The following is a 12,813-nucleotide window of genomic DNA, read 5'->3' as shown; positions in this document are numbered from 1 at the left end:
TTCAACTGCCAAAGTAGCAAAACTAGGATAATTTAAAACAAAAAGGTCACAACATGAAAATCTTCGAGAAAAAATTACTGAAAATCTGTCATTTTACAAATTTCTATCCCTTCTGTTGGCATGCCAACAGGACACAAAGGAAACCTTCTTAAGAAACTAACATGATGAACAAAATTCCCCAATCATCCCATGCTTGACTGTAACAATGTACAAGCAACTCACTGCTGTGTCTTTATAAAATGTGGTGCCAGCAGTTTTGTAACTGTGAAGCCGTTGAAGGAGTCAACATCAAAGAGTTCTTTCAGCTTCTCGTCACATATTATTTGCCTCTTGTTAGAAGGATCCTTGACAAAACAATCAGAATTCAGAAATTTAACTGGTGTTCAGCAAAAGTGAACAACACACAATACAGACACATAAAGTTCAGACACATAGCTTAAAGGTAGGTAGCCAGCATTGTCACTCTGCTTCAAGCTCAAACCCATGGGGCTCTTGCATGAAGGGTGCACAGTAAAAACGAGTTTTCACCAATTAGTAGTGTAAGCTTTAAGGAGGTTTGATGACGGATAAATTCATATAAAAAAATGAACTCAACTTATGATTAAGAAAAATAATCACAAAAATTAAAAAAACGTGAACAATGTTTTCATTAATTTCAATTTTTAGCCTCTTACAATTTCTGTTCGTACATTAGATGATAATAAATGACTGTCTATGGAAGGTTGAAAATCTAATGAGACACATCATATTCGAGGATAAAAGTAAGTTTAGAGGAAACATGTGAAGATTCACAAAACATTAAACATTATGCTGATTTGTAGTCCACTAAATTTCATCCCCTCCATCCGTTCCATTTTCAATCCAAGCAAGCCCGTCAAACAAATTATGTTCCTACAACTTTCAGCATATACAATGGGAATGTATTTTAAGCTGGTAGACAAAATATACTCTGAAAAAGGATATATTGGATAATAATGAGGAAGTTACACAAGCAGAGTAGTAATAAAGTTAGATAGCACCAATTTTCTCGGTCAAGAGGGGTTGGAAGCTAACTTCAAAAGTTGGTGTGGTCACCGGATATGGAAAGAGAACCGTAAGCATCTGTCAGTAAAGTCAAAGGTTGGTATGGTCAAAGAGCCAATGGATGTGCTTGTGGGGGAGTTAGGATATTTTATGACTGCGTTTAAAGCTAACTTCAAACAGAACTGTATACATCAGAAAGATTTGTCACATTACTACATACAAAAAAACCAGTTATAATCTGAATAGTGCCTTCCTTGAGGTCCACTATTTAAAATTGCTATAATAAGAGCTGTGGAGTAGCTGATAGATATTTTTTTATTTGACCAAAAAGTATAGTAGTTTGAATTGAATACAATTTCTCGAGCTATATACACATAGCCATTATCACTGATGTAGGGAAACAAATCAGGGCTTTATATGAATGAATGTATGCATACGTGCATATATGTGTGTGTGTATGCATAAATATGGCATAGGACAAATTGGAACAATGACAAACCTGAAGGTTGTTTCCTTTAATGTAATCCCACATTCTTTTTATAACATCTGTTCTTGATAACTCACTTTCTCCGGTACCAAGGAAGTTTACAAGGGCATCTGATAGCTGAAGAGGAGCAAGAAAACCTGATTTCCCTGCTCCCTTCTGCCGTTTTTCCTTTCTTTTTGGCTCCTCATCTGAATCTGTCATAGAGGTAGGTCATAGAGGCAGTATGCTGTAAGTAAAAACTATTACCACATACTGTGAATTGCCCTAAACAAATTCACTTCATCCAGTTATTGTGTGCCCAAATGATTTCTACTATAGATATTTAACAAATTATTTCTCTCTCTTTTTTTCAATAAATTAAAAAGGAATGTTATGAACAATGAAAATATACATAAAAACATGTAAACAGGGATAAAATATGCAGGGGAAATAGTTTATAAATGCCAAGAGACTGTGATGGGACAGACAAATAATACAGAACATTAAGAGTTCATTATTCATACCATCATCTCTCTCTTGCTTCTTCTGCTTCTCCTTTGGCGTGGACTTCACCTGGACAACTATATCAAGAGATGCAATTTAAACAAGATCTTTTCTAGTAATGTACAAAATATTGACAGAATGAATGAAACAAGGAAGTAAGAGTCTGGAGTATAATATTTGACAATAAACCCTATAGAAGAAAGCTTGAACAAGAGGAACTAAGATGATTGAGTGTTTGGTCTAAAACATACTATGAAAAACAACAATCTAAAAGAACATTCAACATCCTAATTGAAAATAACATAATTATATTAAGAAAGGGTAAGGTTGTAGGAGCATACCATCATCAGAATCCAATGGCCAGATATGCTTCGACAACGCTTTATTCATTTGGAACATGTTGATGGAGTTGACATTAAAAAGGGCCCGCATTCGATCATCGCAAATTATATTCCGTCTATTATTTGGGTCTTGCAAATTTTTCTCCCTAATGTAGGCCCATATTTGCTTAACAACCTAAGGGCAACATTATAAATAGACTCTATAAGGCCAGAAACAGAATTACATCATAAACGCACTTTTAAGGAAATTGTAGATAACCTTGATCGGTAGTAGTGGAGTAGTCTATCTTAACTACCAATTTTTTCACCAAAAACTGAGAAGAAAGAATATATACCTCAGTCCTGGCCATTTCTGGAGCTCCCATGAATTCCTGAAGTTGTGGAGACAGGCTACACAATTTGCAAAATCCACCACCTCTTTTCTTTGCTACCTCATCACCTAACTTGTTAGATCTGAAACAAAAGATGAAACAGAAGCTGTTAAATTAAGGGCATTGCCCACAAAAATATTTACATCTAGGTAGTATTACATATTTTATGTAGCAATACCGACGGTATTTGTATAATGTAGCATCATGCTTACAATCAAAATCTTGACACTTGCTATGGAGAATTGTATGAAACTTTTTTTTGAAATAGTTTGTTGTTGGGGTTCCAGTACTACACAAATTAGTCGTTGCTTGAAGATAATACTCCAAAAAACACAACTGCAATTTAAGTGTACATTTTTTTACTTTTGGACTAAAGACAAGGCCAAATTATTGGGAGATAAGAAATGTGGTAATATAAAATAATAATGTTTTTATGATTTTTTTTAAATTCACTGATTAGGGAACGGAAAGAATTTGACTAGGAGACTGTACAACTTTTAAGGCCACCTTTGGATCCATTATACTGCCAGCAATCATTCAATTGTAAGTATCAGCATTTCACTTCAAAGATCCAACCATAGTAACGATAAACAAAAGTGACTAATTACACATTAAGAGGGACTGGAACATGCATTATGTAATCACAAGTTTTCGTTGCTAAATCAACTGTCTAGAACGAGTCAGATGACAGAAAACTTCTCTTCACAAATGCAGAGAGACAAAAAATAGTTAAAACTTGATCAGTCATCAGTCACTGGCATTACCGCACAGGAAAGCATGCTTAAGGAAACTAAATTGCTAGGCAAAGCAAAGAATCAGATGCATATAAGTGCATAAAAAAACTAAAACTGAACACTTTTTGTTCATTTTAAACCTGCAAGGCAAGTAACCTAGTCACTAACTTGAAAAACACACAAATTTTACAGAGAGCAACGTAGCATAGTCTGGGAGTGGACCCCAATTGTTCAAAATAACTGAAAGCCATGTGCCTGTGACTATGTGACATCACAAAACAATCGAATTTCACCAAAAAAAAAAAAGAGGGCAAACACCCCAAAAAAATTAACATTCAGCAGTGACGCCATTGATTGCAAATGGCAGGGAATCTACTCTCCCAATCAAATTCGATGTACCATCACACGGATAATATGAAGAATTGAAAGAAAAACGCACGCAATGTTTATTTTTAATCGGAAGCAAAAACAGACTAACCGTCCTTTATTCTTCTTGGCATTTTTGGCATGCTTAGGTTTATCTCGTTCCTCTTCATCGTCGTCTTCTTCCGATTCTTCCTTGGAATCGGATGGTTCACTTTGCTCGGGATTATTAGGGGCATCTTCTTCTTCTTCATCTTTTGGTACGTCGTCGTCTTGTTCTGGTTGTTGTTGCGGTTGGTTGTGCTCGGTCTGGAGGAACAAGTCGACCTGCTCCCTAATGAATGCCTTGCGGTGGGATAAATCGATACCGAAATCAGCCTCCAACTGGCGGCGGACGGTGGCGGTGGTGGTGGTGTTGAGGTCGGAACTCCGGAGGAACTCGCGGAGGCGGCCGATGAGTTCGGATTCGGAGACCATGGATGGAAGTTTACCAAACCAAAACCAACCCTTCTTCGAATGCACGAGTTGGGTTGCAGCGGGTAACTCACCCTAAGACTCAGTCTCTGCATAAAAGAAAGAAAAAGGAAATACCTCACCCGGAGACACAAGTGGAAATAAGAAATAAATAAAGAATAAAAATAAAAATGAAAATAAAATATAAAAATCCTCTATTTCTCGTTACTCGTTAAGGATTAAGGTGGAAGCAGTTGAGACTTGCCAGCGTCACACGTGCTCGTTGTCCTCATTATTTATTAAATTATTAAATTAAAATTTATTACAAGCACCACATAAAAATTAAGTGACGATATATTTAACCTTTAAGAAACAAATATAAAAATATTATTAATTATTTTTTCATCTAATAAAAAAACTAAATTCATATATAAATTAATTTAACTAATTTCATCCTAATTCATGTATATTTTAAATTTAAATTTTATTTAAATATATTTTTAGTTCCTAAATTTTGATATGAAATTAAGATTTATTATTATCTAAGATTTAAGTCGATGATAAATTATGGTACTTCAAATTTAAAAAATAAATAAATATATTCATCTTAATTTAATTATATTAAATTTTTATGATATGTCATCTTAATTCAATTATATGTCAAGTGTGTTTTTAAATTGAAATTAGGGTGAGAATGTTATAAATGATATCAAATGAAATCAAAATGTTTCAAATTTTGACAAAAATAAATTTAAATTTTAGAGCAAAATTTAGTAAGTAAAAAATATATTTAACCCATTAAATTTTATTTCAAATTACCTTTTCTTACATGATGAAATGAAATTTAGGTTGAGCCTATAAAATAAACTAGTTAACTCCAAGTCACCCATATTAAAGAAACAATACATTTTATAAGGTGCACAACTTTAAATTGTTAAAGAGAAAATATAATGTTCGTAATATAAGGAAAGGAACAATGTGACATAATAGAAGTAAAAGGTTTGACAATAAGAAAATGAAAAATAAAAGTACAAGATAAAAGACGATAAGATAGTTGTGTAATCATTCATGGATGTGAAAGAAGTCTGTGAAGTATGGTAGTAAAAGAAATTTGTTTAAAGTTATTATCTTATGTTTTTTAATATGTTTAAAATTATGTTTAATTATTTTGTATTCTTTATTTTTAAAATTTAAATTAATTAAAATTATATTGTATGGACGGGTCGACCATTCAAAGATACTGAACCGGTCGGTTAGCCAAAGACCTCACTCGAGGCTGAATGCTCTAGAACAATTATGAGTAGTATAATATCGTAGAAATTATAAAACACTACACCCAAAGTTATCCACTACTTTATTGGGTAACCAATCAACCAACACAACGATTGTTTGAAGCTACTCGAACGACCAACGTCCTAGGCATACGAGCTTGTAGAACATATTTTGTTCTCGATGTAATGATCGAGTAGCCCTGGACGTGACAATCAATACGAAAATCATGAAGATTTATGTGTCAACGATCGATTGATCGATCTGTTGTTAAAGGTGCGATGCTCGATATTCACTACAATGTGACAGTTACTTTAGAGATTATAAAGATACGTGTCAATAATTGGCCAACCGCCTTGGCAAGAGTCGTGTGATAGATAAGTCCGGTGACATAAATAAACAAGTACTTCCGTAATTATGTAAATATGTTAGTAATTAGGTTTTAGAAACAATTGGGTCCAAATTAGATAAATCATAATCAAAGGTCTACAAAGAGAACTATAAATAAAGTAAAATGTATTGTTGAAACTTTTCCCCTCGTATTGATTATTTTTCTACTACGGATTGAATCATTGGTGACTTAAGCATCGAAACCCTTTAACAAATATAACTATCCTCGACGAGAACCATTAGAGAACAACAAGAGGATTGAACGGACGAACGAAACAAAGAATGAAAGATTGAATAAAATTATTTAAGTATACGTTACACCTTTACTTGGAAAAAAAAAGAAAAAAAAAAGTTACAAAGGAAGCTCAAATAATTTTACCATCCTTTTAAGCCTTTCACTTCTCATGTTGAATCGGAGGAAATCAAGGTTACCGAATAGTTTTTTCGAAATGAATATGGGTTTTTTTAGGTATGTAAGATCTTTTATTAGATTTTTAATTTTAATGTTATTAAGCAAAATAAATAACGTTATTTCAGTTATCTTCGCATATCCATTTAATTAGGTGAATCAAAACAACAATAGTGTAAAAATAATATCTAAAATTTGACACTAAACTTTAAAACTAAAACTCGACACATCTTGAGATGGTAAGCGTGAAGTTTTAAATGATGAACTTAATTAGAGATGAATGAAACTAAAACCACATAAAAACATATAAAAGAATACTAAAAAAATATAAAATAAAAAAATGATTATATCATTATTTTTAACTTATGTGCAAGATCAAACTTAATTAAAAATTAGTCCTAAAATTAAAATGACATAAAACGTTAAATTAAAAAACTAAAGTAAAATTATAAGTAACATGTTGCAGCATATTATCGGGTTCGGGTAAACAAATATGTTAAATTTAATAATGAAAGTTACGTTAAAAATACTTTTGATAATTTTTGTATACCGAGGTATTAGTAATTTATTATTGAGTGATTGAGCTACAATCACTATATATACAAAGTATTTATGTATTTATTTATTTTAAAATTCGAAACTTCATCATAATTTTATCTTTAAGAAATATATTAACATTACTTATAATTTAAAACACGTATTCCTGAAAAGTATTCTAAATATCATAACAATAATCCAAATGGTTTCATAGATGTGAGAATGAGAATTGAGAGACTCAACGTATGAAGCTCGACCAGTCGTCCACTATACTATGTAACACAATTTAAAAATTATTTTTCACTTCTGAAATATATAATTAAAAAATGAAAAGTAAAATTTAGAAAAAAAATTTAAATATAAGGAGAAAATCAGACGTATTTTATTAAAAAGTATATTTTGAAAACTAAATTTTAATAATATTTTTTAATAATTTGAGATAATATTTTATAAATACTTTAATTTTTTATATTTTAAAACAACTTAAAAAATGTCATAAAAATTATCGAAAGAAATTTAGTTGTTAAAATAGTGTACTGTTATTTCGTACGAGTGTGCAATGAGAAACTTACGTAGGTGCGGCATCCACAAAACGTCGTCGTCACTGTCCCACCTTCCCACTTGCACTTTCTCACTCTGTTAGTGCCTGCTTGCAGAATCTTTCTGGGTATCCCTCATTGTCGACGACGTATCCGTCTGTCTGTTTTCAACCGATGGATCGGCCGGCGACCGGAATTGGATTGGACATGCCGATCATGCACGATAGCGACCGTTACGATTTCGTTCGCGATATTGGGTCTGGGAATTTCGGCGTTGCTAGACTTATGAGGGACAAGCAAACGCAAGAGCTTGTTGCCGTCAAGTATATAGAACGCGGAGAAAAGGTTTGTGTTAACTCATCATATCTTTCTAAAGAAGGAGTCGGTTGTATGTTGATGCTGACGTATTTTTCAATTGAGCTTTTATTTTGTTTTTCTGCCGTTAATTTTTGTCGAGTTGTTTAGTTAATTTTGGTAACATGGTAGTTGAATATGGAAAGTTTAGGATTGCTCAGCCACTTAAATGCTAATCAAGTAAACCGGATACTTTTTTATTGGTTGTACTATAGTAGCAGTGATTCAATTATCATTAATGTGACAATTCATTTTGTCTTCCTAGCTTCTTTTTAATAGAACTTTTTGCTTTTGTCATTATCTCTTGACAGAAGTAAAATGACTTAATTGATGACAGATAAGTTTGATTGATGTGTAGTGGTCGCTGCACGAAATAAGGTGACTTGATCGATGATTTTTTGCCTTGATGATGAAATGATGCCATAAAGTTTAAGTTATAAGTGGGGATCTGGTGCATACGATTTGTCTGACTTGTTTTTGGTTTTTCTGATAGCGCACTAGACAATAGTGGAGTTTACGGAATGAGATATAAATATAAAATCATTCACGTGTGAACTTATCTGCTTTCACCTAATAGTTTGAGCTTTAGGAATAGTTGGTTCATGATTTAGCCTTGAAGCTTATACAATCACGTGGTCTGTAGTTCTGTCTTTATTACCCCATTTTCTAGATAAATGATAAATTTCAGCACATGGTGAAGTGGGCTTCTTCGGTGCCAGGGAGGGTTTATACGTGAGGTGTGTAGTCAAACGTTTGATTGATCCAGGTGGTGAGTCCAGATCACGTGGTTTAATTAAATTTTAGGCTTACACATTCACAAAAGAAATAGTGAAAAATGAATTTATTTTTGGTGGTCTAACTTACACACTTTTTATTCAAAGATAATGTGAGATGCTTTTGGCCTGTTTCGTTCCGATACACGTTGACGACGCACTAGACTGATATTTTTCCTATCATTTATTGTGTTGCAGATTGATCAAAATGTTAAAAGAGAAATCATTAATCACAGGTCTCTAAGACATCCTAACATTATCGGGTTTAAGGAGGTTGGAATAACAATTACATTTCTATATTTTTATGGTCAGAGGAAGGAATAGTCATATTTATGGAAAATGTTCAATAAAATTTTATTCAGGTCATTTTAACACCTACCCATCTTGCCATTGTAATGGAATTTGCATCTGGAGGAGAATTATTTTCCCGAATCTGCAATGCAGGGCGTTTTACTGAGGATGAGGTTCTTTAAGAATTGTGTTTACTTTTGCTATACATTTTCAGTCCGCTCAAAGTTGTGCTAGCTATCTATTTCCTGTGTAACTATTACCCTATTGTTATCCACAGGCTCGTTTCTTCTTTCAACAACTCATATCCGGTGTCAGCCACTGTCATGCAATGGTAACGATCTCTTTTTCCCTCACTAATGGATATAATTTGTAGTTAACCTACATAGAATGTAGTATAGGCGATGTATCAATCTTCTGAGTATTGTCTGCTGAAGAAATATAAGACACACACTCTTTTGAACACATTCTTTTCTATTGGTTGAAATTTACTTGAAATTACAGAAATCTGTGGTTCTCACATATTTAATGAATGCCTCCCATTATTCTGCATTTTTCAAAAATTTTAACAAATAAGAGAAGAGGGTGAGCCCTGGCGAGCAATAACAGTTGGGCCTTGGTGACTGATTGGTCATGGGTTCAAATATGGAATTAGCCTCTTTGCACACGCCAGGGTAAGGCTGCATATAATTATCCTCCATACCTTGCATGGTGAGGAATCTTCTAACATTGGGTACGTTAGTTAACCAATAGTAGAGAGTGTGTTATGTTAACTCTCTTTATGTCTGATGTATTGGTTTTATATATCATAACGTGTCTCCTCATGAAGGAAGTGTGTCACCGGGACTTGAAGTTGGAAAACACTTTGTTGGATGGAAGCCCAGCACTCCATTTGAAGATATGTGATTTTGGATATTCCAAGGTAAGCCTTTGTCATGTGCTTTTCATGGTGTAAGTTGCATGCTTATATATTTTACTCGGATGTAACCTCTGGCTCAGTAAATTTACCTAAAAATGATTTTTGTCACAAATTTAATTGAACCTTTCACTATCCACAAATTGCTTCCCCTAGTAGTTTGTTCTTTAGTTTTCTTATGAAGCTATTTTGTTCTGCAGATATAGACTACTCTATTACTTGAGTAACTAATTCCTTAAGATACTAAAAGGTTCTTTTAGTAACTTTTGTTATTGGAAAGGGGAATTTCTGCATGACTATTCATTGTGAATTTTGATAATCTGAATTCCTTAACAAGTTCGTGCTTGATCCATTCCTTATAATTTGGCCAATCCTAAGTTAAGTGATGACAAGGCTCAGGTTTTGGAAATTTATGTTCATAAGAGGAAAACTAGTGAGGGTGAAAATTTGAAGAGTGATCATTTTGGTTAGGGGTGTAGGGTGAACATGGGGAAATTGAGGAATGGTGGAAGTTAGTTTGCATGTTTGTTTTGTTTTAGAGGGAGAATAATTCTTATTTTCTTAGGAGTTGATGCTGTGCAGGTTGTAAAGATCATAGGCCCCATTTCTGGTTCTTAATAAAATTGGCTTACTAGTTTCTGAAGAATCCTGTCAATTCGTTCAACTTGTCGAATATTTGTCGTTCAACTTCCGTTTGCATGCAATGACACTTCGAGGTCATCCTTTTTGTTTATCAATTGGATTTCTTTCTGTCTTGTATGTGCACACCTACACATTAATTTTTTTTTTATCTAATTTGTAACTTGTCAAGTTTAGATCACCATTGTATTCTATTTTATTTTAAATAATCTGCTCCGACAAATTGCTATATTTTATACATGTCTAATACATTTTGTTATTGGCAGTCTTCAATGCTTCATTCACAACCTAACTCAACCGTGGGAACCCCAGCATATATTGCTCCAGAAGTATTGCTGAAGAAAGAGTATGATGGCAAGGTAGAACTACTTTTAGTTTCAGTCTTGCTCTTTTTCTGTATTTCTCTCATAATTTGATAGCAATAATTTGTTGGCTAGTGAGGTTTATTGATTTACCCAGAAATAAGGAGCTAAATAATTTTTTAAATAGTATATCTGTCATATAGCTTCAGTGGTAACTTTTTGTGTCTAAACAAATATTGCTTCTTTTCTGGTTGTCATCTACGCTTTGTTCATGTCTTGGCACAAATTGAAGTTTTTAACTTTAAAGTAGTTATTTAAATCTCTACTTTTATTGGTTATAAGAGAGCAGGAGATAATTGTCAGTCCTCTTGCATTTTTTTGTCCTTAAACCATTATGATATAGGCTTCAAAAACCTATTTTTATCCCTAAACCACTGTTTAGGATTTTTGGGTGATATTGTGATTTCTCTCCCATTTTTTAGCTTCAGGAACATAATATGATTTGAAGCCTCTTTGTTGACCGTTTCACAAAAGCTATTTTTAGGAGTCATGATTGCTTTTGATTCTGAAGAAGTTAATAGTTTTTCTATAATGACTCACAGTGCAAAATTATGGTGTGTTTTTATTCATGTATCCAACCTCACCTAATGGGAAATGGCTTGGATTATGTTGTTGTATGCATAGTCTTACTTTTAATGTGCAGTGTTTCTAATTAAGCACCTACAGATAAGCATGTATCTTGAGTCTCAGCGTGTGATGAAATCGGAATTCACTATGATCAAACATTTCAATTTTTAATTTTACTAATATGTATATATAGGTATTTTAATGGATTTTTTGAAATTCTCATGCCCTAAATATTAGATTGCGGATGTATGGTCATGTGGAGTAACCTTATATGTGATGCTAGTGGGATCATATCCTTTTGAAGATCCTACAGATCCAAGGGATTCCTGGAAGACAATTCAGGTTGATCAGATATTTAGGATATTTACATGTTTTCTTTACAAGCCTCTGGTTGCATGAGCACAACCTTTTTTGGTTGGTTCCTTGCAGAGGGTTCTTGGTGTCCAGTATTCCATTCCAGATGATATACAAATATCTCCTGAATGTGGCCACCTCATCTCAAGGATATTTGTTTTTGACCCTGCAGAGGTAATTTATATTTTCTAATAAGTCTCCTACTTCTGCCATTGATAAGAAGATTGTAGGCACTGCTACGTTCAATACTATAAAAATAAGAAATTTTGATCATACAGCAGGGAAAATTGCTGATTGCATATTTTAAATCAAACCTCTTTATTGTATAAGGTAGTGATTAACTTCCACTCTTGTTTGTTTATTGATTTATTTGAACCTTATATCTTTGTACAATAATTTTTACAGAGAATCACTATTCCTGAAATTTTGAAACATGAATGGTTTCTGAAAAATCTCCCTCCTTACTTGATGGATGAGAATATCATGGGTAAGCAATTTGTAGAGTCAGATCAGCCTATGCAGAGCATTGATACAATTATGCAGATAATTTCAGAAGCTACCGTACCAGCCGCAGGGACCTATTATTTAGACCAGTTTTTGACTGATGACATAATAGATGATGACACGGACGAATCAGACTCTGACTTCGAGCAACATGTAGATAGCAGTGGGGAGATAGTGTATGCCATATAATTTAATCATCGTCTGCATTTTAGAGAGCGTAATTAAAGAACAGCACCTCAATATTCAACTTTATGGCCTTCTCGGCATCAGGGGAACAGGGAAATAGAAATGCGTGTAGGCCTTATTTCCTGTAGATTGATGACACACGAAGTCCATCATGTTCACTTATATGTTGTATGCTTCTTACATTCTAGACGGGTTGGTGGCTGAAAAATGATAATTACCTTCCTTCCCTCTTTTCTAGTACTTGGTTTGTATCATATGTATTCATCATCCTTTTTATTGTATCATGTAGTTACTACATTGGTGTCAGGATTCTTGTTTGCATAGGCATGCTATGTACGCATACCCTAGGATTTACTTGTGTTTAGTCGAACACTTGCAAAGGCAATAGCAAATTCAATTAATCTACCAATATTATGCAATTGAAGGACTAACGAAGCGAAGCTGTAATAGAACAATTGATCTCGATTATTC

General features: G+C 33.5%; 2 protein-coding genes across 5 annotated transcripts; one reads left to right on the top strand and one right to left on the bottom strand.

Annotated features, from left to right (window-relative positions):
• On the bottom strand, positions 1–7,572 carry LOC114172340 (uncharacterized). 4 transcript variants are annotated; one of them, XM_085670197.1, is made up of 8 exons: positions 7,433–7,572; positions 3,918–4,365; positions 2,670–2,787; positions 2,335–2,509; positions 2,014–2,070; positions 1,523–1,704; positions 1,054–1,101; positions 1–344 (listed from the first exon to the last, which is right to left on the bottom strand). In XM_085670197.1, the coding sequence occupies exons 2-8, from the start codon at positions 4,277–4,279 to the stop codon at positions 219–221; spliced, it is 1,068 nt and encodes a 355-aa protein (XP_085526323.1). In that variant the 5' UTR covers positions 4,280–4,365; positions 7,433–7,572; the 3' UTR covers positions 1–218. The 4 variants fall into 4 exon arrangements, with proteins under 4 accessions (XP_085526323.1, XP_027912672.1, XP_027912671.1 ...); XM_028056871.2 differs by lacking the exon at positions 7,433–7,572 and having other exon boundaries at positions 1,054–1,205; positions 3,918–4,415; XM_028056870.2 differs by lacking the exon at positions 7,433–7,572 and having other exon boundaries at positions 3,918–4,415.
• On the top strand, positions 7,473–12,761 carry LOC114172324 (serine/threonine-protein kinase SRK2I-like). The gene is made up of 9 exons (XM_028056869.2): positions 7,473–7,744; positions 8,725–8,799; positions 8,889–8,990; positions 9,095–9,148; positions 9,644–9,736; positions 10,636–10,728; positions 11,536–11,640; positions 11,728–11,826; positions 12,058–12,761. The coding sequence occupies exons 1-9, from the start codon at positions 7,574–7,576 to the stop codon at positions 12,343–12,345; spliced, it is 1,080 nt and encodes a 359-aa protein (XP_027912670.1). The 5' UTR covers positions 7,473–7,573; the 3' UTR covers positions 12,346–12,761.
• Positions 12,762–12,813: the final 52 nt, after the last annotated feature.

The sequence above is a fragment of the Vigna unguiculata genome, chromosome 2 (genome assembly GCF_037176805.1).
Source record: "Vigna unguiculata cultivar grain cowpea cultivar isolate G323 ecotype 2 chromosome 2, ASM3717680v1, whole genome shotgun sequence".
In the NCBI taxonomy this organism is placed as follows: domain Eukaryota; kingdom Viridiplantae; phylum Streptophyta; class Magnoliopsida; order Fabales; family Fabaceae; genus Vigna; species Vigna unguiculata.
Note: the sequence above shows the minus strand (reverse complement) of the source record. Positions and strands in the feature narration are given on the sequence as shown.